Source organism: Mustela nigripes, chromosome 2 (genome assembly GCF_022355385.1).
Source record: "Mustela nigripes isolate SB6536 chromosome 2, MUSNIG.SB6536, whole genome shotgun sequence".
Lineage (NCBI taxonomy): Eukaryota > Metazoa > Chordata > Mammalia > Carnivora > Mustelidae > Mustela > Mustela nigripes.
In genome coordinates, this window is record NC_081558.1 from 86,335,785 (window position 1) to 86,362,115 (window position 26,331).

A 26,331-nucleotide genomic window follows, 5' to 3' on the forward strand; every position below is an offset into this window, starting at 1 on the left:
ATGACCTGGGGTTGCATGACCAGCGATTACATTTATGGTGGGGGTTACAGGTCCATGTGAAAGCAGGCACAGTTAGGGTTATGCCGTTGGCACGTTTCATTGCTGGCACCAAGATGGGGCTGTGAGCAGCCTCTGACGTAGAATGGGGGTTCTCAGGGACCCTAGGAAATCTGTTAGGCTGGCTACCCAGTAGTCCAGTCTAGCTTATTAATAGGAGAATGGTGACTTTTCATTTCATCCTGCAAAACCAGACTACATAACAGTTGTCAGCATGTGCACATTTTCTAACTGAACTCTGGGGAACACCACGAGGGTAAGCCTGAGGTTTAGCTTGCTAGGTCCCAGAGGCTGCAGGGGAAGAGCGGTGGCCCCCCAGAATTCACCTCTTAGAATAATTGGACTCATCTCCTTTTCCCACATCCTTCTTGTAAATCATAAGCTTGGAATGTTAAGGTGGCCTTTTGCCAAAAGACCAGCATCAAATATTTATACGATACCGGGGCAAATAGCTCTCTGTGCACAGTAGGGAAGCATCTTTAATAAAAAATGCAGTGATAATGGAGTGTTTTCCATAGATGTAGGGTGATTTAACCTTTTACGTTGGGAGCCTTCACTCTAAGCTAGACCTCTTCATACCCAGCTTGGTGCACATTATAGCAAGGCTGAGCCAGTAAAGGCAATGAGAGGTTGGGGAGCGGACGAGGGTGTCAAAACAGGGGCTCTTTAAAAGCCCAGCTGTCTGGTCTCTGTGCTTCACTGACTTTTTTGCTGTTACAGATGATCAAATTTTGACAGCCATTCTGAACTTGCACCAGAGTTAAGCAAGTGAATCAGCACTCTGGATTCAGAATAGCAGAGCGGCAGACTGAGAGGCGGGAGAGCAGACAGAGGATGAGACAGCTAAATAAGGACCTGGTTCATTCCTACTTCACAGTCCACGTCTGGCCATACTTCTCCCCACTGGCCACACAGTCGTCCTTCCAGGCTTGTGAGCCGGGAGGCAGGAGCAGAAGCCAGGCCAGGGCTGGGGAAGGATGTCTGGCTGAGTGGCAGTGACTCCTTCCCCCTTCTGGACCCCAGCTCTGCCATAACGAGGCTGTTGATAGGCTAAACACGCATCACCATGCTTCTGTCAGATCATCAAGCACATAGTAGGCAAATTTTAAGGGCTTACACGTTTTCCATTGAGGAGGTTTGTATGTAAAGACTTTGGAAATTGGAGAGAGCATCTTTTGGTAGAAGCCTTGTGGGAGTTTGTGCTGTGTTGGTATAATCCTGAGGGAATCATTGAGTCTATTCTAGTCTCAAGAATCCCCAGTTCTAGTCTCAAGAACCCCCAGGTCAGGACTTGGGAAAGCTTTATTCAAAGTAGTTCTATAGGGCGTTCCTACTGTGGCAGGAGCTTCTGCTGGATCTTAAAGGTGAGTTTGATGATGGTCCCTCTTGTCCTAAAGCCCCAAATATTTGTAATGTAGTTCAACTGAAGAGCAGCCCTGTTCTTCCCTGGTTATCTCTGTAGAATGTCTGTTAGGAGGGCCTCGAGCAAACACCTGGGGAAAACTTTTTAGCAGAGCTTAGCACTTTCGCTAAAGCTCTTTGATAACAGTCTCTCAGTTTAGGAAAACAAATAGGGACCTGGCACGTGGTTGTTGTAAGCTGATTAAGTTACATTGATCTTACTTGAAATGGAGTATTATCTTGTCACGTTAGAACAGTATCTGGGTAAGGCTGCTGGGCTCCAAGAATTACTCTCACATCCATGGTTTGTTGAGCTGGTCAGGCCTCTCTATCACTCTGGAATAATCAAGAATACCACCAAGCCAAACAGAAGTACACCCATCAGTCAGCTATTGCCATAATAATGCTGTGCAACAAACCACTCCAGAGTCCTTGACTTAGAACAGTAATGATTTATTCTGTCATATTTGTGGGTTGGCCTGAGCAATAACATGAGGTAGTTCTGCTGACCTCAGCGGGGCTCACTGTCAGGTTTGTGGGAGAGATGATCTAAGCTGAGCTCCCCTGGGGGAGCTCTGTTCCATGCATCTTCAAGTACTTGGAACCAATGGGCCAGCTGGGGCATGCCCTTTCCAAGTGGTGGCAGGTGAAACTCAACCACTCAAGTGTTTGCCAACCCCCGATGACATCATACCTGCTAATATCCTATTGGCCAGACAAATCACATGACTAAGCCCCTCGTTGTCTGGTCTCCCCACCAGTCATCTTAGTCTTGACTTCCTTCTCTCATGGTTCCATTGTTCTTGCGGTCCTTGGCTGTCCCTCATTCACTGTGCATTTCTACTCCAGCTCTGTCCTCTAGCTAGAACTCTCAAACCCTGAAGATCCATAAGGCTTCCTTGCTTAATTAAGTTCATATCTCTACTCAAAATAGGGAGACCTGCCCTGACCACCTCTTCCAAAAATAGCCAACCACTGCCTCTGCCTTCCCCTTAGCCCACTTTATATTTTTATAGCATTTATCACCTGTGACATTATGTTACTATCTCCCTCCCCCATTGCAAAGTAAGCTCCATGAGGCAGAGACTTCATTTGTCTTGCTGCCTGCAGGATCCTCAGTGAGGACAGGAGTATCTTGCATGAAATTGACACTCGGTAGGCATTGGAATGAATGAAGCAGTAGCTAGAAAGATTTTCAGTATAAGCTTGAATGTTTCCAGTGAACACAGTGCTTGCTCTTCTGAGGTTTTCTCTTCTATTTTTTAGAATACTGTAAGGAAGGTTCTATTTATATTGTACTAAAATTTTCTCCCCATAGTTCCTAAAACTTTTTGATTCTAATTCTGCCTTCCAGAACCACGTAGAGGAGAGAAAAAGAAAATTATTTTTCATCTGTATCTTGTATTATGCTTGTGTTAACTCTTGCATTAACCTTGTAGAAAATGCAAATTGTACTTAGTTCCACCATTCATACCTACTACTAGATTTCATGTATTTCTTTAAAGTTTGTTTGACCCCTTTTAACAAAATTCACATACAGCTCATACTGTAATCTTGTATTCTTTCTTTCTCTTTTTTTCTTTTCTTTATAACATTGTCTCTGAGGAATTTTTCAGAATCATTAAATTCCCATGATTTTTTTGTGACCACATGGTATTTAATCATATGGAAGTCTCCTAACTTACTTAACTACTTTTCTATGGTTGAATATTTGGATTGTTGAGTGTTTAGATTATTTTTTAGATTTTTTAAAAATTTACTTATTTGAGAGAGAGTGCATGAACGGAAGGGGCAGAGAGAGGGGGAGAGAGAATCTCAAGGAGATTCCCTGCTGAGTGCAGAGCCTAACACAGGTTCCATCTCAGGACCCCTAGATCATGACGTAAGCCGAAACCAAGAGGCAGACACTTAACCAACTGAGCCACCCAGGAGCCTCTAGATTATGTTTTCAAGGAATTTTATAAGTAATGCTTGTAGTTAAATATTTGATGGCTTTAGTGATTATTACCTTAGAATAGACTGAAAGAAATAGGATTTTTGGGTCAAAGAGGATGGACTTTTGTTTCAGGCTCTTGAGACACTGTGAAATTGCTCTCCAAAAAGATCATGCAGTTAAAAATTCCCTTAAGCACCATGAGCTTTTTATACACATATAAAAAATGTTAAGCTTTGCCATTTATTTATTTTTGTTTGTTGTTGCAAATAATTTTCTCACTTAATGGCCTTTGGATTTTGTTTATGAGGTCTGTTGGAAGACAGAGGCTAAATATTTGTTAAGTATTTACATCTGCTGATCTTGTTTTTTTATGGCTTCAGGAAAATGCTGGCAGTTCCTGAACTCCAGTTTGATTCAAAGGACTTTCTGAATTCACCTCTCTTTCTGATAAAAAAAAAAAAAAATCTTATTATTATGTACATTATCCTTTTGAAATAAAAATAGTATATCATTAAACATATCTCTATGTGTATCACCATAGCAAAATACCACAGACTGGATGGTTTAAATTAGAGACACTTATTTCCTCATAGTTCAGGAGTCCGGGTGTCCATGGTTAAGGGGCTGGCAAATTCGGTTTCTGGTTGAGTCCTCCCTTCTTAGCATGTACACAGCCACCCTTCTCTCTAGATCCTTGTCTGGTCTTCCTTCTGTGCAGGGAGAGGGGAGTTGGGGGGGGTGCTATGGTGTCTTCCTCTTCTGGTAAGGACATCAGTATTTTTTTTTTTTTGAAGATTTTATTTATTTATTTGACAGAGATCACAAGCAGGCAAAGAGGGAGGAGAAAGCAGACTCCCCTCAGAGCAGAGAGCCCGATGTGGGGCTTGATCCCAGGACCCTGGGATCATGACCTGCACTGAAGGCAGAGGCTTTAACCCACTGAGCCACCCAGGCGCCCCAAGGACATCAGTCTTAATCAGACTATGGTCCACCCTTACGACTTCACTTAACCTTAATTGATTCCCTAGAGGCTCTATCTCCAGATACAGTCACTTGGGAATTTAGTGCTTCAAAATATGAATTTCGGGTGTGGGGGAGGACACAATTCAGTACATAGCGGTGTGGCTGATTTGTAGCATGGAATCTCGGGGCCAGGAGTGATTCTGTATCCTCAATCCCATATCACAGATGAGACACCAAGCCTCTGAAAGGGGTCACATCCGTTTTCCTGACAGATAATAGATCCAAACCACCTGCTTCTCTGGCCAGTCTTCTTTCCCACAATCTCTTATCTAAGTGAATTTAGGGGATTTAGGAGCCATTAAAAGGGGGGGCAGAAAACACCACTGTAATGATTTCTACTGTGGTGGGGACCCTATTGTAATTTTCGTTATACGCCCCTTGCCTAAGACTATGAATCCTTCTTGAATCCTGTTATATGTATACTGTAAGTTTGTTGAATAGTGTGGAACTCGGGACCTGGTAGACTGACTAGAGCAATGCCCGAGGAAACATTTTCAGTGGTAAATTGTTTGGGAAAATTCCCTTTCCCCGCAGATTCTGCCTTGACAAGAGCTAGCTGAAGAGCTGTCCGTACAGCTGCCCACATCATGAGAACTTCCAAGAATCTGTGCATCTAGAATGAATCTGACAAGCTCAGATCTGGTGTGTTATATCTGTCCCCCTTTAAAAAAAAAAAAATCTCTTCCACCTAAATATAGTTTTCTTCTAAAAAACTGTCTCTAAATGACTGTGTTTTACCCTGAATAAGTTCTCCCCGGTGCATCCTGACGTTGGAGCGTGAAAAAGAAGGTAAACGCATGAAATCAAATGGTGATTGCTAACAATGAAATTTGGGCTCATAAAATCAAGGATATTATTCAGAACTGCGAGGTAAATTAGTCTCATTCACTCTGATGGGGCTAGACTCTATGGTTGTGTGTGCCTTCTTTAATTAACATGCTGAAAAGATGTTCTGATTGGGATTATTAATGAATGCAGTGAAAATTTTTGCTGCTTGTAAGGCTTCTGCCACAGACGGTTTACAGAAACCCCCCCCTCCCCGCCTTTTTCTTTTTCCACAGATTCCTTCCACGGCCTGACAGATGGAGTATTCATTTTTGAAGCTGTTGCCACAGAAGATAGCAAAACCATGCAGGGCTATGATGCTATTGTTGTCGAACAATGGACAGTCCTGGAAGTAAGTGTGGGATGGGCAGTGGAGTTTCTTTTGTTTGGACAGTGATTGTATTATCCACTTGCTTGGTCTGCCTGTGTCTGCAGTAGCTTTTCTCTGAAAGGCGGTTTGACCTGGGTAGACCCTACAAGGCCCCATTCATCCTTTCATGCACTTTAGTTGGGGGCATGGGCCCCGCTTTCCCTTTCTGTAGGAAAATCACTGTGTGTGTGCTGGATCATTGGGTGGAAGGAGAGGCTTCTTGCATTCATTTGCATATAACTGAAAACTCCAGGTGACATAAATGAGGCCAGCACAGAGTCTGTGACTACCATAATAAGAGTGACATTATTATTGGATTTAGACCCTCTGGCTTCCTCTGCCAAGTATCCTTGGAAGAAATTTGGGCACACACACTCACGTAACCTTTGTGATAATCCTAGGAGGCAAGTACATGACTGCCCCCATTTGACAGATTAATGCAGAAAACTGAGGCACAGAGGGGTTAGGTCCCTGGCCCAAGGCTACACAGTAAATGCTGAAAGATGTCTTTTGAGAGGTGTTGACCCATGAAGTGATGAAGCTGCTGTGGACAGAGGAATTCCTCGAGCCACATTCCCCTGGGACGCTGGACAAGGTGATTTATTTCTGAGATTAGCCTGTATATACATTGATGGTATTTCTCCAGCCATAGGAGGGTAGGCTTTTCAGACTAGTCTCTTACCCACCCAGCATGCTGGATGTAAAGGGAGAAGCCCTCTGAACATGCAGGACTGATTTCTGAACTTATATCTTACACGGGCCCTGGAAGAACACAGGGTTGGCATCACCCTGAGGAGCCTTCCCAAACTGGGCTCTCTGTGCCAAAGTAGGACGGATGTGGGTGCAGCACTCTGTGAGGAGTATGGGGGTGCTGGGTCCCACCAGCCCCCAGGGGGTGCTTGCCATGCCCTTGTGCCCTCTGGAACTGCCACCTGATGGTAGGTGACTCCCTCACCTGGTTGCTGGACAGCAGCAGGTGCCCCAAGGGCACCGTGACCCGTTCTTGAAGCCGGAGCAGTTCTGAGACGACTTGAGACAGGCCATGGAGCTGCTGGGGACATGCCCGTGTCCGACCCGTGATGTTCAGTCACTGCCTGCAAGTCTGAAAGCCGCAAAGGACAAAGGAAAACTGTAGTAATCGATCAGAAACAGGAATTCCTAAAACATAGCATCCAGGCCCAGTTAGGTTAGGGGTCAGGGGTCTTTAAGGAAAGTAAGGATTCAGGGGATGACCTGTTTGCTATCAGGCTGTGCTACTTCTTCCTGCCCAGCTTTGGTCTCAGTGGGTCTCCACACCCTTAACTAGAAACGGGAAGCAAAGGAGGTGAGGCTCTGACTACCATGGAGAGTCCAACGAGGGCAGGTCACATCCCTCTCGGGCCCTGAGCTCCCTGCGTTTAAGATGGGGCCATGCTGTTCATGAAGCCCACCACATGGGGTTGGATGAAATATGACATCACAGGAGTAGTAACTGAGGACCTTAAGGACCTCATTAAACCAGCCCATGTGCTTCAATACTCCGTAACTCTGTTTGCTCTGAAACACTCGGCCGGAACAGCAAGTCATGCATGGCCACACCGGAAACAGGTGCTTGTGGGCAAGTGATTGGCAGGCCACAGGCGGGGTGTAACATCTCTTGCCATCTGCACATTCAGATGACTGTTAGGGGAGGACAGTGTGCTTTTCTCAAGAAAGGTAACTTGATGGCAATGATCCAGAACCTCACCGTGTAGTCCCAGGATCAGCAGCATCATCGTCACCTGGGAAGTTGAGCAAATGCAGAGTCTTGCAGCTGTCTGTGGTTGTGTGCTGTATGACAAAGGTGGTGTTGGGAGAACACACCAATGGCCTGTCTCTCTCCACCCCTCAAAACGGTGCCCTTGCTGGGTAACCAGAATGCATGCATCCTCTATCTAAAATGTCTGTGGGAGGAAGATAAGGTTACAGACTAGAATAAGAACACAATTGTCTTTTTAATTCAGAGTTCAGATTCATGGATTAAGAGCCTCGATTAGGAAAGATTAAGATGTATTCAGAAAGTTTTCCTGGCTATGCAGATTGGTTTCCATTAGGTTTATTTGTTAATTTTATTTCTTTCTCGGATGTTTGAGCTTTCTTTCTCATGACCTCTTCTTTTTGTGCATTAATCTAGTTGGTGATATTAGTTTTGGGTCATGTCGTTGGGGTCTTTTGTCCCGTTCTCCCCCTGCCCCCGCCTGCAAAGCCAGTTCTGTGTATCTCTTCCCAACTTCATACTCAGTGATAGATTCAGCCACATGGTAGCTCGAAGCTGGCCACAGTGGAAGTACTGCACCATGAAAACTGGCAAAGCCCAGAAATCAGGGGTGGTTGTTGTTGTTTTTTTATTTTATTTTTTTCCCCACGGAAACCCAGTTGTAAGCATTTAGCAGCACATCACTGGCTGGGCCTTTTTTCCATCACACGTCAACATGATAGGCAGGTGTGGCTGGCTTCCAGTTCGGCAGAAACACATTTTCTTAATTTTCCTGATGGTGACAGGCGGATTAATGGTTTTGATGTAGGTGTTCGCCAGTTTTCCCTGCACAAGTCTTCAGACTCGCTCTTTTCTCTCATGCCTTTGGAGCATTCCCAGTCTTCCCACAATGGAAACAGAGCCTTGTCCATTTCAGCAGCATCAGTCTCTGATTGCCATCTCTTGAGGACCAAAGGAGGAGAGATCTGGACAGACTGTGCCCTCAGCAAATGGGTTCCTCTCCCTCTTCGCAGCTGGTATGGACAGACTGAGGGTTAGCTCCTAGGTCATCTCCTCTAGGAAGCCTTTCAGACTCCTTCAGAGTTAAAGACTTGTCCTCTGTATTTCCATGATTCTCTGTGCATAAGCCTATCCACTCCTATTACGATGACTGTGATTTCTTTATCCACGTTCCTTCCTTCACTTTGAGTTTTTTGGCCTGGGGTTGTTCGTATTTGTTCTCTAAGACTTCCAGTAAATGCTTCCTGAATTGGGTGGAAGCCTTTTGGTTCAGCATGAGGTCCACATATACTTCTCAGAATTGGGCTCTAATCACTTAAGAGCTTTCAAGCACACAGATATCCAGGTCTCCCCTACTGAGTTTCCTTTTCAAGCCCACTTTGAGAATCCCACCTTAGCAGAACCACCTGTATACAAGTGTGTCCCGGCACAGCCCAGCCGTGTCCAGGCCAGAGCATGCTGGCCCACGGCTCAGCTCTTTGAAGAGGCGCGGTCAGACCATCCACTAGTCTGCCCACAGACGGCCCCACTTCTGCAGACCCCTCCACTTTTGGGGATGTTTGTCCAGCAAACCCATCTTCCACCCTTGAGACCCAACAGCTTCCTCTCTTCTCCACCCTTTGGCCTCTGGGAAAGGTCTTTCCTGTTCAAGCCCTGGGCAGGTCCCTCTTGGCTCATGGCTGACCCTGCCTTCCTGGCAACCTCTGTCCTCCCAGGCCCACCCATAAACTCCTGGACTCTGACCACAAAACATTTCTGACCAGCTTTTTCTCTTTTTTTCACAGTTGGGACTGGCCTGTTGCTTTTCAGTCTCTTTACTCCCACACATATTTGCAGCCTCAACCATGTGGACAGATGGGCCATTCTCATTCAGCCAAGCCACAGCTGCCTGACTTCCCTGTCCACACATGAGCACACAGTCGCACACACACGCATGCACGCTCTCACGAGAAAGCCCACCTAGCTCTTCACAGCTCCACAGACACTGCCGTATGTTGGAAAGAGAACGTAGATCTCAGAGGCTGGGCCCGGGTATGCACCCTGGCTCTCTCATTGCCAGCCAAGTGACAGAGTGTATGAAAAGTCAGTCACCCCCCCTCTTCATTTTTTCCCTCTTTCTGTTGTTAAGTGAGAATGCTGCTAACCTCTCAAAGTTGAGAATGAAAAAGTAATGATATATTAAAAAGTTGTGAGTGTACTACTTGGCATTTGGTAGGTAAATAGCACTTTCTTTGATTGGTCACCTGGTGTCATCAACTAGAAAGATCCTCCCCCTGTTGCCTTGGTCTTGTTCTAAAAGCACAGCAGAGGTGGGGTAGGGGAGGTGTGAAGCCAAACGCATTGTTTTTTTCTCAATTGGAAACCTGTGGCCTAAATTAAAGGCAGTTGTGAGTAGTGTGGAAGCCCATTCAAAGAACACTTGTAGTGGTTATTTTGTTTACCTTCTTTGAGCTTACAATCCAGAGGGTGAGCTGAAAGGTCCTTCTTTGAAAGGAAAGGGAAATGCAGATGAGTAGGTCAAGAGTAAGAGCTGGAAGGAAAGAGGCAGGGACCCTCTTCTTCCTTCTGAGGCTGCATACCCCCAGCCTGACAGCCCTCCACTGCTGTGGACACTGTCAGGTGCCCCTGAGGCCATCTTCATCCCTCTCCCTGGAACTCCTTCTAGTTCATCTGTGCTCCCTGTGAAATTTGCTGCCCGAACGGACCACAAGGTAACAGGGAAAGCACTTTTAGCTGATGCAGTTGGTGTGGTGGTTGGAGAGTTAATTGAAAAAATCAATTAAAAAGAACCAAAGAAAATCACATTCATATTTCGCACATTTTATTTTAATATAAAATACATAACTACGCATACATTTGCCAATCTTTTAGAGTTTGAGGTCTACTCTTTGGAATTCATCTTTCTTGTGTAAACCACACCCAAAGTGTTGCTGTCACCGGTGTCCTGGGTCAGTTTCATGAAAGTCTAGGAAAGGGATCACACTGCAGAATCCTTGTTTCCCTGATTTTTTTTTTCTTAGTCTTTTCCAGCCCGCACCACTTTTAATTCAACCACAGTTGTTATTTTTAAGCAACCGCACTTTGTCACATCTCTTCAAGGTATTCTACTTAGCTTGCCTAAAAACAACTTCTTTCACCGTCCACTTAAGAAATTTAAATGAAGACACATAATAATAATGATAATAAAGACACGTATTAATGATAGAGTTTCACTGACCTACAGAGGTCTGGTGACACATGGGACTCAGCCTGCTGTGGTCAGTTGCTGGGCTCGGGGCGGGGCAGGGGGGCGGGCATGAGCAGCCTGGAGAGTAGCCTGCCACCCGTGAGCACGTGGTCTCCCGACAGCTGGACGTGGGTTTCCGCTAGTCTAGTAGGAGGAGGGAGCAGCTGTGGGGAAGCCATGACAGGTTTTGTCATGTCAGGTGGCATGGACTCAGCTCTCCCCGTCCACTCCCTATGTAGTCAGTCTGTTGTTGAAGAGGTGAAGTATGTTGAAAGATGAAGTTCATCTCATCCTATTCTGCCCATTTTTCCACCCTGTGGAGACATTTTTGATCATGACTATATCACCGTGCATTTGGGGAGAATCATATCAGCTTTGGCTTCTCTGAAGGTTTCGTATGTACGATGGCTCCTTTTCAGTCCAATGTCAAACACGCTAGGTAGAGGACATGGTCCTTAGGCATGTTGGGAGCATCTGTCCTCTAGCCTCTAACACAACACCAACCCCTTGGCAGAGGTTTCAGATGGTTCTATTGTTCCCCCTAACCTGTCACCATCACCCCTGAAAGAATCACGGGTGGCTCAGGGAGATGCATTTCCATAACTGACATCCACTCTGGGGAATGGCCCCAACCCTGTCCCCCAACACACAGGTCCCACTTGTTCTCCACAAACGTCTATATTCTGTAGGCTGCTGGGGACCCAACTTTTGTTTCTAGGGGCTCCTAACTATCTCTTCAACAATCCACACAGGATTTTCCAGGGAGTAACATCAATTTCTAGGGTATCTAAAGTCCACCACCTTCTGCTATGACAAGGGAGCCAATATTTATTCTTATTAAACCATCTGGCATTCTTTTCATTGCCACAGTTTCTCTAGGATAATTGTTTGGTTCTGAGATCATAGCCTTGAGTGCCAAAGACAGCAGTTCTCGGTCTTTTTCCTGTGATTCCGAAGATTTTCCCGTGAATGATCACTGCCGTGAATGACCAGGACTGAAGACATAACCCTCCCCACTCCCCCACTTTCCATCTCCATTCCCTCCTCCCCTTCCCCTGCCTACCACCAGAACATCACTCCACCCTTGTCCAACCCAGAGCAAATCACAGCATAGAGGAGGCCTGTGAGGTGCTCAGGACAACCCTGAGTCTGTTTTAGCAGCTCTGGGTACTTTCACTTTGATCTGATTCCTTGTGTCCCACCTCAGTTTTGATAGGCACACATGAGTGTGCTATTATGACTGAACACCTTTTCCTTAAACGTCATACAATTATGCTTGATGAATTTTAAGTTCCTCATTCAAAAATTTGAGGTTTGCTTTGGAGAGCAGGTTGCTAATCTCTATTAAAAATGTGAAATGCCCACTCCTACCCATGACTCAGCAAGCCCATGCTTCCCGTGCATCCCCCTCTTCTAGTGAAACGTGCACCTTTGTTCATAAGAAGCCATGCACAAGGACATTATCTCAGCATGATTAGAGTGACAGAAAAAAGGAAGCAATGTTCATGTCCATCAGTCGGGGAATGATTAAATAAAGGAAGATACATCCTTAGTACGGATGCAGTCATTCCATATAAACTGACAGGAAAGGGACTCCAAGAAATGTTAAGTGAAAAGACAAGATGCAGAATGAGGCTATGATGGTTCATTTTATGTGTTACCCTGACTAGGCTGTGGTGCCTGGTTGTTTGATCAAGTACCAGTTTGATGTTGCATCGGAGGGAGTTTTTAGGTATGATTATTTAAATCCATATGAACAGACGTTGAGTAAAGCGGATTGCTTATCCTTCATGATGGGGGTGGGCCTCATCTAATCAGTTGAGGGCCCACCCCCACAGACTTTGGACTTGCTAACCCCCACAATCACAGGAGACAATTCCTCAAAAAAAATTCAATCTCTCCCTCCCCCGCCTCTAATATGCATACAGGTCTTCCCCACTATCAGAAACCAGAGCACTCCTACGAAACCTCTTATAAGCCTGATGTCAAACAAAGAAGCAATTACTATTCATTTCTGTGGAAAATTTTTGAGCATTCTCAGACCCACAAAATAACCTTTCTCAGGCTTCTCTGATACTTGAGGTCACAGGTGCTCACAGACACAGGTCAAAACTCAGGCGGCTTAATGCGGAAGAGCCGTGTGGTTCCTTGGGAAGGAGCTTGGTGGGGCTGTCCCTGTACAGAACTGCAGCTGCACCTGCATGAGCTTGCTGCCAGCCAGCCACTGGAGGCTAGTTTCAACTATGGCCTTTTTTTCTTTTTTCACAAAAGCAAAAATCCTCATCAGATTTTTTTTTTCCAGTTAGCAAAAACAGGTACTAATGTAGGTCTTCTGTAAAAGCGAAGAGGTAAAATGTGAACTTTTCAAAAGCAGGGGTGGGGGGCACCTGTATCGGTGTATTTCTCTGTCTCTATCTTTCTCTCTTTCTCATAAGTCCTCCTGGTTCTGTTCCTCAGGATAAGCCTGACTAACACAGATTGAGAAAGTGCGATGCCCTTCATGGGGAATACGCTTCCCAGAACCGCAGGATCCATTTGCTGTGGGCATCCGTAAAAGGAAAAAAGCTTGAAAGGGCACCTGTCAACCTTGTAGGAGTGTTTCTGTGGGACTCGGAATGGAGGAGTGGGAGGCAGCTTTATCTATTAACGTTTTCATTTTTCTGTAGAGAACTATTCATTTTACTCGGATAATTAAAAGTTACATTTTAAAAGATAACTGGTGATGTCTCACCACCTCCTTTCTTCTCTTCGGCTTTAGATATATTTGTTTTCTCCTTGTAGATAAGGAAGCAAAATGAGGGTTGAATAATTCCACTTTCTCTTATCATCAACACTTTGTACAACGTCTTGCTTGGAACAGAGCTTTGAAAGGTGTGTGTCTGCGTCTACGTGTATGCAGTCACGTCTGCCCAGTCTCGTTCTGGGCTTAACCTTTGTCCTTTACTGGGTTTGCCTCACTTTGGTCCCCACCCCTGGAGGGTCAGGTAGCTCCCTTCTGTCCTCGTAAATCCATTTTCATTACTGTGCACAGGCTCTTGGTTTCCTTAGGTGCCTAGAACTTTTATCCTAGAGGGACCCTGTGACCTAGAGTCAGCTTCCCCTCAGGTGTTTCTCACCACGGGGCCATATTAAATTTCTCTGAGCTTCTGACATCCCTTTTCTTCTTGTCCCCGGAAAGGGTCTCTGGTGTTCTTGGCTATTAGGAACTTGGCAGAGGACAGCTTAGTTTATAGGGTCTGTGTTCCCCCACGTAAGTCACTCCTCTTTCCAAAATGATGGAGATCATGTTTAAAACCAGCGATCCCTTAAAGCCATAATCAGGTCATGGAGTCCTGACTTCTGATCTGAGTCTTAGGCCCTTTGCTGGGTGAGTGGAGACCTGGATGGCTGTCTGTCTTCTTTTCCAGGCAAAATTTTCCCTCTGCCTCTTTCTAGGCAACAGTGGCTTAACTTGAGGGTCCTGAAATGCCATGTGGATTGTGGCAGCAACAGCAAGATATTCACAATGGGCTTTGGAATGAGAACCAGCCCTTCAGCTTCCTCATGGGATGGCTGGCACTTGGTGGAAGATTATGTAAGAGAAAAAAAAAAATTGGGGTGCCTGGGTGGCTCAGTTGGTTAAGCGGTTGCCTTCTGCTCAGGTCACGATCCCAGGGTCTTGGGATTAAGTCCCATATTGGACTCCCTGCTCAATGGGAAGTCAGTTTCTCCCCTCTCCCTCTGCTTCTCCCCCTGCTTGTGCTCGCTCTTTCATGTCCTCTCTCTCAAATAAATAAAATCTTTTTTTAAAAAATTGAGGCGAAGAGGTTTAGTGCATACAAAACAGAGAACTCCCAGGGAATTAGGAAACCCCAGAGGGTCAGAGAGAGGGATCTGCTCTTTGCTGACCTGGAACAAGAATGCAAAGGGGTGTTTGCTCAGGCTCCTGCCCTCAAGGAGCATACAGGTGGGCAGAAGACTTCGTTCAGAGTAGCAAGGCCCTCAGTGCTGGATGGTACCCTGCTGACCAGAGCGCCCTGGGAAAGTAGAGACCGACCAAGGTCTGCTGGACACAGTGGGCTCCACTGGAGTGCAGTAAGCCAGGGGCATTGGGAGGGGGGCTTTCTGCCAGTGGCAAGTGACAAGAGCAGAGGCAGACCAGAAGGAAAAGCATATCTGTTCATTTTATTTTTCCAAATTAGAACATTAGTGGTTAATATCAGTGTTTTTCTAGATCCTCAGATCCCTTCTTTATCAATGTACTTTCACTTCCAGCAGCTGACACCCATGTGTCTTTGCTGACTCATGCGCCAGGGCTGCTGGAGTCTGCTTTGTGCTCAGGCAAGGCAAACTAGAAGTGCCTGGGTGCTTGGATGCCCCTGAGATCATTCTTATCTGTGACTTAGGGAAGGGATATATGAAAGCCCAGCTCCCTTGTCTCAGGTTGGACACCTCTGAGTATAGCTGACCCCCCAGAGCTTCCCAAAGCTACTACTGTTCAGGGGATGTTGCATAAACCGGTGTCCTTGCTTGGCTTCAGCCTTCTGTCCGCCTCCCCCCACCCCCTCAGTGCCTTATAATAAGCTACTTACATGTAAATCCTCCTCTCAGGGTCTGTTTCTGGGGAAACTGGCCCAAGATAGAGTATGTCTGTTAAAAAAATTCATGTGATAGTGTGAATTATGTTGCAAATTGAGATAAAAAATTATTGTGGGTTTTATAATAATTTTAAACACAACTCTTAACAATCCCAAAGTGTATATAATAAAAAAGTGAATCTTCCTACCCACTCTGGCCCTCCATTCCCTAGTTGCCCTCTGGGAGCTCCTCCTGGAGACGAGCAGAGATGGGTGACCCACACAGACATACGTGCGAGGTAGGCTGGACGTTGCTCTCCAAATGTACCAGCTTCTAAGCCCCGGGCCTGTAAACATTACCTTCTTTGGAAAGAGGATTTTTGTAGCTATGATTGAGATGGGGTGATTAGCATGGGTTATGTGGACGGGTCCTAAACACAGTCACACACAGCCTTCTAAGAGGGAAGCAGAGGGATATTTTCCACACACAGAGAAGACGTGAAGGCAGAGTAGGAAGAGAATTGCAAATGCTGCTTGGGAAGAGGTTCTGCAGAAAACTCTGTGGGCCAGGCAAGAGCCTGGCTTTGCAGTGGGCTGAAGGGGGTCATGGTGGGGATCTCATCAGATAGCCGTGAGTCCAGACAGTTGGCCCTGAAGTGGCATGTTGTTGGGAGAGATAGACTGGAATGGAGGGAAGGTAGACACTTGGGGGAGAGGTCCGAAGATCAGAGAATAAGGGTGGCAGTCATAGTGTTGTCCAGGAAGCTTTCCGTGTCAACAGCTGAACATCCAACTAGAAATGGCTTAAACAGTAGGGACTTTTCTTCTCATCTCACAGAGCGGGAAGTCTGGAGGAGCGTGAGGTGGCTGCAGAGTCAGCTTTTTTGATGGCTTAAGGAAATCACAGAGGACCCAGGTGCTCTCACCTTTCTGCATTCTGGTCCTCAGCTTGCCTAATAGGTCTCTCTTTGGTATGCTAGGCCCAAGGTGGCTGCAGCAGCTCCAAGCATCTCATGTGAAGAACAGGGCATTTCCTGCTATGTGCCTTTTTTTTTTTTTTTTTTTTTTTTTTTAGCAAGTAGAACTATTCCCAGAAACTCTCAAGCAGAGTTTTTTTGGATCCCCTTGGTGGGGGCTTGGGTCACAGACCCACATCATTGTCAAGGAAATGGTATACTTCCTGTACAAAATTTAGTTCTGCAAGTTAAGTTAGACATTTTAAAACATTTATTCCACAAATAAATATTGAGTTCCTACTGTGTGTCAGCCACTGTGAAAAAATGATAAATGGAGGGAACTGGGGCAGGAAGGATTGATGTCTTTCACTAGAGAGTAGGAATACAGTCATTAAAAAATGAATTCTCACCCCCTGGCCTTTGCATGACCACAAAAAAAAAAAAAAAAAAAAAAAAATTTCTCTTCGTTGTGATAAGTCCTGAGGGTAGTGAAAGGCACTAAGTCACCAGGACCCTTGTGGAGCTGGTGAGAGAAGACCATGGGGCAGGGTGATTTCAGAGCTTTGCTGCAGAGGAAAAGATGGTGAAAGTAGGCAGCACATTTCCAGAATTTTGTAACAAATGCATTTAAAAAACAACAACAGTATGCTTTAAAACCTTCACTGTATGCTACAGAACAAGAAGGAAGCAGCCTTCAATGTGATTATGATAGGCTTGCTCTCTAGATTTCCCTGGGGGGTTGACATGGTGGAAGCTAATTCTGTAAGAGTGTTGAACTCATGCACACAAAATTACTGTCTTACTGTTTCTTCGGGTCAGAATCCAGCGGGGGGCTCAGCTGCTTCCTCTGCGGAGGGTCTCACAAGGCTGAAACTGGTTGTTGGTAGGTCTCTGTTCCTTACAGTGGGCTGTGGGGCAAGAATCTCCTCCTAAGCTCATTCAGGTTGTTGGCCAAATTCAGTTCCTTGTGGTTGTAAGACTAAGGTCTTTGATTCTTTGCTGGCTGCCAGCCAAGGGCTGGTCTTTGCTCCTAGGGACTGCTGCATTTCTTCTCATGCTTTCCCTGTGGCCCCCTGTAAGAACTTTTTAGGTGAATAGACAGTCTGCAAACAGCAGATGAGGAAGGTGAGATGGTTCTCCAAGAAGAACTCAGTGTATTAGAGGATTGGAAGGCGCTCTTGTAGTTAAGTGAACCTTCATTGCCACTTCTTGGAATTTGTCCTTTTTGAAATTCACTAAGAAGTTTAATAAAACTAAATAAAAAAGGGATGGATTGTGACTAGTTGAGAGGATATACTCAGCAAAGATGTGCTTTCATTGGAGGGAGGTCTTTGCTCCTGAGGCCTGTGATGCCATCTTGTGCATTGGCCTCTTTGCTTTTTCAATGGCTTGTGTAGAGATTTAGAAGGTGATGGCCTGTGGCTAAAGACCCAAAACTGGGAAGCCATAGAGGATCTAAAGAACATGGATACTCTTGGGCTCTACAAAGACCTTCCCCCTGAGCATGGGAAAAAGAGGATGAAGGGTGCGTTCGAGAGTGGAGAGTGGGGAGGATTCTGGACAACACACCCATGCCAGTCATGTCAACAGGATGGCTTTTTCTGAATCTCTGTTTCTACACGTTGAGTTTCTAATTTAGATTACAGTTGGTGTTTGTGGAAAATGCCCCATTACTTTAAAAAAAAAAGTGGGGGGGAAAGAAGAGAAAAAAAAACAAAAACAAGAAACCTTGAAAATTACTTACCTAATCCAGCTTCTGGCTTGAGTAGGTTCCCCTGACTTCTTAATTCCCTCCTAATATCATTATCTCTTAATTTATCAATGTTGGATCAAGGCCAGCCCAATAAAATGTAATGGGGATACATTTAAGTATCAAAAAAAAATTAGTTGCCTATAAGTTAAAAAAAATCAATAATGTAGAAGGGAGAATACCTGATTTGACAGCAATTCTAATGAAAAGGAATTTAATATAGGCCAACAGTATACCGACTACTCCCCTCCAAATGCTCCAGGTGCCTTGGGCTATGACAAAGTGGGATTTATGAGATCATACCCTGTGTCACTTTGTCCCCTCATTGTATTCTCTGCTTTCCTCTGCTGAAACCCTTTTCCATCTCAGGTCTTCACCTTAGGGATCCTCATCCACCCTGGACCAGCTCTTTGTAGAATCATCTTTGATACCATTAGCGGGATTTGCTCTCCCTTTCTTTTGACACTTAACACATTCCACCTTACTCTAGAGTTATTTAATTTTTAAAATGGCTGTGCAAACTCCATGACAAGCCATCCAGCTAACCATTATGATAGTCATGCTCCCCGCTCCCAAATTAATTTCTCTTGTGTCACAAGTTTTCTGCAAACATTGGTTGAATAAACAAAGAACAGCATCAGGTTACTACTACTTACAAAAGAAAACTGGTCACATTTATGAAAATGCCCACAGGAGGTACTTATCCTTCTGTTCTTCAGTCTGGTACTGGCTGACTTAGACTCTGATGTCCCACCACAAGCACCATATTTGACGAGAAATGCAGAGAGACTATGGGGGCGCAGAAGAGGGAGATGGGGATGGAGGGTGCACTTGGAAATGGTTGAAACAGTTGGGCATATTCATCTTGAAAGAGGGAAAAACAGGCAGTCAGGTAGTTGACTCCCCAAGTTTGAAAGGCTGACCTCTCATAAAGGAGGGAGATTCTGTTTCCCTTGGTGGCAGGGAAATAACCAGGTCCCTTTGGAGAGCCCCTGTGGAACCATTTGGCGGTGGAGGTGGCTGGGGCCTATGGCTGTCAACAAGCAAGGATCAGCGTGATTCAGATGTTCTGTCACTAAGTGGGCCTCCTCCTCTTGGCAGAAAGCACTAGAGCAGTGGTTCCAAATCTTATTGATCCTCACAATCACCTGGGGGCTTTAAAATACACATTCCCAGGCACCACCCCTAAAGACTCAGTGTCAGTAGGTCTGGAGGTGGAAATGAGGGATCTACAAGGGAAACAGTCCACTAGCCCAAGAGCCACAGGACAGGAGGACCACGCTGTATTAATTTGAGAGAGAGAAGGCAGAGTGAGCAGGAGAGAACATGAATGGGGGGAGGGGCAGAGACAGAGGGAAAAGCAGGATCCTTGCTGAGCAGGGAGTCCCAATGGGGCTCAATCCCAGAACCCTGAGATCATGACCTGAGCTGAAGGCAGACTCTTAACCAACGGAGCCACCCAGGAACCCATGGCCCATTGCTTTTAAGGTAGTGGTCTCTCTGGAGCAGAATTCTTAACATCCTCTTCAGCTGAGGTAGAAGGGGGTATCTCTTTGCTTACATCACTTGGAAAACTGATTGAGAAAGCTCAGGAGATAGTCTAACGAGGCCAAGAGGTCTGTTCTTTCTACAAAAGAGATGCATGGAGAGTTCCTCTAATGTCAATAATTAATAGTTGACATGTGACCCAGCAGTTTCACTCTTAGTCAAATATCCGAGAGAAATGAAAACATATGTCCAACAAAAACTTATTCATGAGTCTTCATAGCCCTGTTATTCATAATATCCAGAAGGTGGAGACAATCCGTATCGCCAGCAAGTGCTGAATAAATAAGCAAAATGTGATATACCCGTACAATGGAATGTTGCTTGACAATAAAAAGGAACAAAGTACTAAAACGTGCTACAGCATGGATGAACCTTGGAAACATTACGCTAAAGTGAGAAAAGCTAGACATGAAAGGCCACATGATGTATGATTCCATCTATGTGAACTGTCCAGAGTAGGCAAATCTATAGAAACACAAAGTAGATTGGTGGCTGCCGTGAGGTGGGGAGAAGGAAAGGGACTGCTAACAGGTACAATAAATTCTGGGGAGTGATGAAAATGTTCCAAATTTATACTGTGTTGATGGTTGCACCATTCTGTGAATATATTAAAAACTGTTGAATTGAAGACTGAGTAGGTGAATATTTAGATATTTCAATTATATCTCAATAAAGATTTTTTTTTTAAGTGGTGCTTATAATTGAAGGCATTTTAAAAAATGCAAATAAGGAAAAGAAAGCAAAGACCCTACTCTCATAATCACTGAGAAAGGAGCCACGTAACAATGTAACATCTTGGTATATTTTCTTCTAGTATACATTCTGTCTATATTTGCATATTTAGGATCATACTGTTCATACTGTTTCTACTTCATCCATATAAATGGCTGTAAAGTATTTCTGGGTGTGAAAAATCATATTTTAATTTACTTCATTAGTTTTCTGTCGGTGGATTTTAGGGGATTTCCATTTTCTTGTGCTTGTAAACCATGAATATTTTTTTAAGAGAGGGAGAGAGAAGAGCAGGGGGAGAAGGAGAAAGAGAGAATCCTAAACAGGCTCCACATCCAGCATGGTGCCTGTTGCGGAACTCGATCTCACAACCCTGAAATCATGACCTGAGCCAAAATCAAGAGTCAGGCATTCAACCGACTGAGCCACCCAGGTGCCCCAACCGTGAATATTCTTTAACTTTTATCATTATACTTCATATTATTTTTTGATTTAAAGGTCCATAGTTCTTTAAGATAGCCAATTTTTATTTTTATCCCACTAAAACAAAAGTTACTTTTTATTTTACCTTGAAAGTTCTTGCTAGTGTTCAGAAGGGGACATTGGGCAAGAAGGTAAAGGTCAAGGCTCATCACAGAAGTACTGCCCCCCTCAGACTTGATTGGGCCAGGAGATTCTGTGGAGCCACCTTCCCCTATGGGGACAAAATACCTTTGAAAGAAGCAGATAGACTTGTCTCTATTAAATTGGCTGTTTTGTTTTCTAGTCTGTATCGGTTTTTGCTGTGTAGCAAACCATTCCAATCTTCATAGCTCCCAACAGCTATTTACTTAACTCGTGATTCTTTGGGTCTACTTAGGACCCAAAAGGTGCTCCACTCTGGAGCACCTTTGCTGATCTTTTCTGGGCTTTCTCATGCTTCAGCTGATATCTGGGTGGCCCAGAGTGGTCTCGCTCTTGTGGTCAGTGGTTGGCTGGCTATTGGCTGGGGCAATAACCCAGAAGGTTAGCCGGGCTTCTTCACACGATTCCAGTTACAGCGTTCCCAAGAGCCCCAGTGTGCTAGCTTATTTCATGCCTTGGTTTGCCTCACATTTGTTAATATACCATTGTCCAAAGAAAGTCACAAGCCCAAGTTCAGGTTCAAGAGCTGGGGAAATAAATGCTGTCTTCTGGTTAACAGGCAGCAACATGCTGCGTGGCACAGTTGTAGGGAACAGAAGCATTGGTGTGTGGCCAGTTAATAATTTACCAGGTAATTTTTGCTAAAACATCCAGTGGCCTTAATGGTTGGTGACCAGCATGTAACACTGTGCATTTAATTTTCATACAAGGATCTACTTCCAGCTTCCACATACAGAACACCCACGAGAATGGTATCAAACCCTTCCGGCGGATTAACTGACATTTTTTAATGGTAAACTCATGTCTCATCAATGTTGAATGTGATTGACAGAAATTTTTATAAGACTTGGAGACTATAGGACAGCAACAGCAAAACCCACCCCAAAAATGCAGTGGCAGGTGCATTCATTCATGGACTCAGCAACTCTTCATTGAGCACTCACTTGAGCCAGATGCTTCCCCAGGTGCTTGGGATTGCTCAGCAATGGGATAAATAAAATCCTCTGTGGAGATTGCGTTCCTGTGAAGGAAAGGGCAATCAATAGGTAAACAAATCTGTGCCAAGTAATGATTAATAAGATGAAGTGAGAGGGCAGGAGACAGTGGGTGAGAGGGGGATTTTTTTAGAGGACACCAAGTAGAGTTGGCCAGTCTCTCTGAGATCATTTTCATTTTTTCGACTTTGTTTGGCTCTTCATCATCTCGTCCTCTGGTGAGTCATTGTGAAGATGCTGATGGGAACCCAAGAGAGCTGTTACAGGCTTTGGTGGATTTACCTCTAGGTTGTAGAGGAGCAGGGAGCCAGAGAGAATGGAAGGACTCATGGGCTTGGGGTACTGAACAGTCAGGGATCTGACGTGTCCTGAAGGCTGGATGTTTTTCTTGGATGCTCTATTACAAGTCCACTTACCAGGAGCAGCGTCCTCAGAGGACATGCTGCAGGATTCGTGCAACATAATTTAGCCTGAGGGAGAAGGGAGCACAGAGAGACAGCTGGGTTGGAATCATGGTAACCATAGCAACTAGACGCTGACAATTGGGTCACCAGGAAGAGAAAATTGACTTTAGAGAGTATTGACCAAATGCCAAAGTGGGACTGTGGCACCTTGAATTCACCAGGTGGAGAAAGTCAGGGAGAGAAAATCTGTTGTGTTGAGCTTTGCACAGTATCAGGGTCTTACCCACTTTCTTTTCAGAGTGAACCCAAGGCCGATATAGCCCAACACACCAAGACACCCAGCTTTCTTTAACTCTGTTTGTTGCTAGTTTGCACAGCAACAGTGGAATAATCCTTTCCTTCCCTTTCCTCTTCTGCTAAGATTCTTTTCATCTTTTAGGGGCCATCTTTTAGCCCTTTAGCTCCATCTTTTAGCCCTTTAGCTCCATCTTTTAACCCCCAGGGTTAGCATTTTGTTGATTATTGGTAAGGTGTCAGGACTCTACTGTAGAGGAAGGTGGTAATTCTGATATAGTCTTAAAAGTTCTAGAGTTTTTTCGGGGCCTGGGTGGCTCAGTCAGTTAAGTGTCTGCCTCTTGATTTTACATCCAGATCATGATCTCAGGGTCTTGAGATCATGCCCCATGTAGGGCTCTGTGCTGGGGGTAGAGCCTGCTTAAGATTCTCTCTCCCTCTGCCCCTCCCCCTCAAAAAAATAAAATAAAATAATTTTTTAAAAAGTTCTAGGGTTTGGGGGGCACCTGGGTGGCTCAGTCAATTAAGCATCTGCCTTCAGCTCAGGTTGTGATCCCAGGGTCCTGCATCAAGGTCTCTGTTCAGCGGGGGGTTGGCTTGTCCCTCTGACCCTCCCTGCCACTTCATGCTCTCTCTCTCTCTCTCTCTCTCATTCTCTCTGAAATAAATAAAATCTTTAAAACAAAAAAAAAAAGTTCTAGGGTTTTTGCAGACAAACTTTCCAGTCCCCAAAACTCCTCAGTAAATACTTATAATTATATCCTGTTATTATATCCAGGAAAGCTCTTTTTATTTTTATTTTTTATTTATTTTATTTTTTTTCAGGAAAGCTCTTTTTAAATCCTCTTTTCCAGGTAGTTGATAAGGTGAAAAAAATTAAAAAGGTTAGAAAATGATCCTCCATCCACCTCAAATTGTCTAAAGAGGGAGTAATAAAGTGGCAAATCCTATTTACTCCCAGAAAGCCTAATTTCCTCGCTCATCAACGCAAGTGGGAGGGACTTGGCAAGTCCCTAGATAGAGAAAACGTTTTTTAATTGTTATCAAACAAAGCTGCTTCCAAGTCTGCTGGGGAGGACATGCTCGCCCCTGATGCATTCAGTATGTGTGTGAAATGTCAGCTTCTGGAGGACGTAAGCCCCATGCTGTGACAGTATGAGGTCCCGCTGAGCAGCCAACAGGACATAGCGGCTCTGAGCTGCTTAACTGTTTGCACTCGGAACTGTGGCCGTGGATGTTCCCACTAATGGCCAAGGTTTGCCCAGGCGTCACCCCCTAACCTCAAAACATGCAGCCTCATCACCTCCAGCATAATCCCTGAGCCCTATAGTGTAACATGCCTCCTGGGATCTCTCCCCGAGGGGGCAGGGGCATGTCAGCAGACAGCTCCGATAGCGTGTATGGCCCGTCATCGCCTGCCACCCACCACCCCTTTCCCACCTTCAGAGAAACCCACACATACCAGGGACCAGATCACCCTGCTCGTCCTTGAATCCAGGAGAGTGTTATCTTGCCCATGCAGGTGCGGTTTTCCTGCCAGCTTGGCGTGCATGGTTCTTTAGGAGAAGCCAGAGCGGCGTCTCAAGCAGGGCTGCTCTTCCCCAGTGGGGGTTTTTATCTCTCCCTCCCAGGGTACCCGGGGTGGGACGGTTGGGGGAGGGGTGCTGTGCTGGGCCTCGTGATGGGTTATCAGCAACTAGGCTTCAGGGCTCTGGGTGTCAAGCGAGGTCACAGAGTGGCTGGCAGGGAGGAAGTGAGGGCTGGGTGTGCCAGCCTCGAGTGTGATGAAAAATATAAAACTCTGGATTCCATTCAGTCGCAGCTCTTAAGTTGGGTTTCTTTCAAGTTAGACCAGGTGACTCTCGTGATGGTCTTCCTTTGAGACATTTGCCTGAGCATCTGGCTCTTCCTAGAGTAATAAGAACAGGGCAGTTAGCTTCTTCTGTGGAATAAAACAGCTAACGCTTAGCAAATTAAAATAACAACCCTTTATTATTGCTAGTGAGTCCACAGATCAGCCAGGTGATGCTGCTGTTCTGGCCTAGGCTCGACTCATCCCACCCAGTCCCGCACATAGGCCTCAGCGGCCGCTCACAGGCCCAAAATGGCATCTCTCAGACGTCTGCCATCCTCTGCCAGGCCAGCCTGGGCTTGTCCTCAGAGCATCAGCGGGGCTCCATGAGAGCAAGTGGAAGCAGCAAGGGCCCTCGAGGCACAGGTTCAGAATTCCCATAAGGTCGTACCTTATTCTGTGGTCATACCATATTCTGTGGGTCAGAGAAAATCACAAGGCCAGACTGGACTTAAGGAGTGGAGAAATGGACTCTCCCTCTTTATGCACAGTTATGTTGTAAAGAGGCCTGGATACAGGGAGGCAATAATTGGGGCCATTTGTGCAAACAATGCATCTCAAACAGCAATAACGATGATCATTATTATTTTGTTGGGCTCTCAAAGTGCTCCAGAGCCAGTTACCTTTCTTGTATGGTGGAGAAAATCGGGCAAAGACGTGAATTAAGCAGCAGGGGTGGATAAAGAGTCTTGGGCTGGAAGACTCTCTACACCGCCTGCATTTCATCTGCCCTCTTTTCTACATCTGAGAACTAAGCTTTTTTTTTTTTTTTTAACATATTCTCTTTGAACGTTATGAAAGCCAAAGTTGTCTAAAATGAGACCGACTGCTTTCTTAGACTCTATTATGTTGGCCTAATTACATATCAGGAAAATGTTTTTCTGGGGCATTGTGTGTAAAACAAAGAGGAAAACAACATCTCCAGCCGGCCCCAGAGTCCTTGCCCCTCCCTCTGGCTGGCAGGGGCTGCATCCCGCGGGAGGCCCCGGGGAGGAGGGAAGATGAGGGCCTGGGAGGCAGGGCTGCTGCAGCCCCAGCTGGCCTCAGAGAGATTTGCCCAGAGAAAGCCAAGGGGCAAGTCGTTCCTTCCTCTGTCCTTCCCTCCAGCACATGGTGGCTTCCATCTGGTGGCGGAACCGTGTTAGTCTCCTCACAGCCCCCAGATCAGGATCTCCTGCTGCAGGAGAAGAGAATTCCTAAGATGTCCTGGCCATGGTCTCCCAAGACCTCGCTGTCAACTGCAGAAATAATCCCTCGGGCTTTGGGTTTCTTGCCCTCTTGTGACATTTGATGGTGTGAGTCTTTCTCTTTAGACCTGTTTCCCACCCTGGCTACTCAAGGGCTGATTTCTGTCCTTCCAGTCTGTGTTTTCTTTATTCTTCCCTCACCTGCTTGCCAGGAGCTCCCTGAGCCTCCTTAGCCAAACTCGAGGCTCCTTGAGTTTGCGGCTACTGAGTGTTGGCTCTCCCCTCCAACTCTTTATTTTCATCTTACCTGTCCCTGTCTTTACCTGTGTATTAGGTTCCTACTGCTGCTGTGGGCTTCAGACAACAGGGATTTATTATCTTACCGTTTTGGAGGTCAGGAATCCAAAATGGGTTTTAAGGGATTGAAATCAAGGTGGTGGCAGAACTGCATTTTTTCTGGAGATAGTGGGAGGAAATCTGTTCCTTGACTTTTCAACTTGGAGAGACCGTCCTGCTTGGGGCCAGTGACTCCGACCTCTGCTTCCATCTGCATACCTCCTTCCCTGACTGACTGACCCCGTTCCCCGACACCCCCCACCTGCTTCTCTCTTCAGAGGACCCTTTTGATGACATTGAGCCTGCCTGGATAATCTCTCCTTCTCAAGATCCTTAACTTCATCACATCTGCCAAATCTCGATTATCATGAAAGATGACATGGGCCCAGGGTCCAGGGATTGAGGCGTAGACATATTTGTGGGAGTGGGTGAACATACTCTTTCTGCTGTAGGTCCCATCTCATCTAGCTGCCTCCTGGACACTGTTCCTTGAACTCAGCATGTCTAAAATGAATTCACTCCCT

The 26,331-nt window shown here is 45.5% G+C and overlaps 1 protein-coding gene and 1 long non-coding RNA gene across 3 annotated transcripts in view; one reads left to right on the plus strand and one right to left on the minus strand.

Moving 5' to 3' along the window:
* RFTN1 (raftlin, lipid raft linker 1) overlaps nt 1–26,331 on the plus strand; it is a 193,053-nt gene that overhangs the window by 149,309 nt on the left and 17,413 nt on the right. For both annotated transcript variants that reach the window (XM_059390878.1, XM_059390877.1), the window contains exon 7: nt 5,479–5,594. In XM_059390878.1, the coding sequence (XP_059246861.1) occupies nt 5,479–5,594 (116 nt within the window). The remainder of the gene's footprint in view (nt 1–5,478; nt 5,595–26,331) is intronic.
* LOC132009970 (uncharacterized) lies at nt 21,560–24,186 on the minus strand. The gene is made up of 2 exons (XR_009402111.1): nt 23,895–24,186; nt 21,560–21,760 (listed from the first exon to the last, which is right to left on the minus strand). It is a non-coding gene; the product is annotated as an uncharacterized LOC132009970 (long non-coding RNA).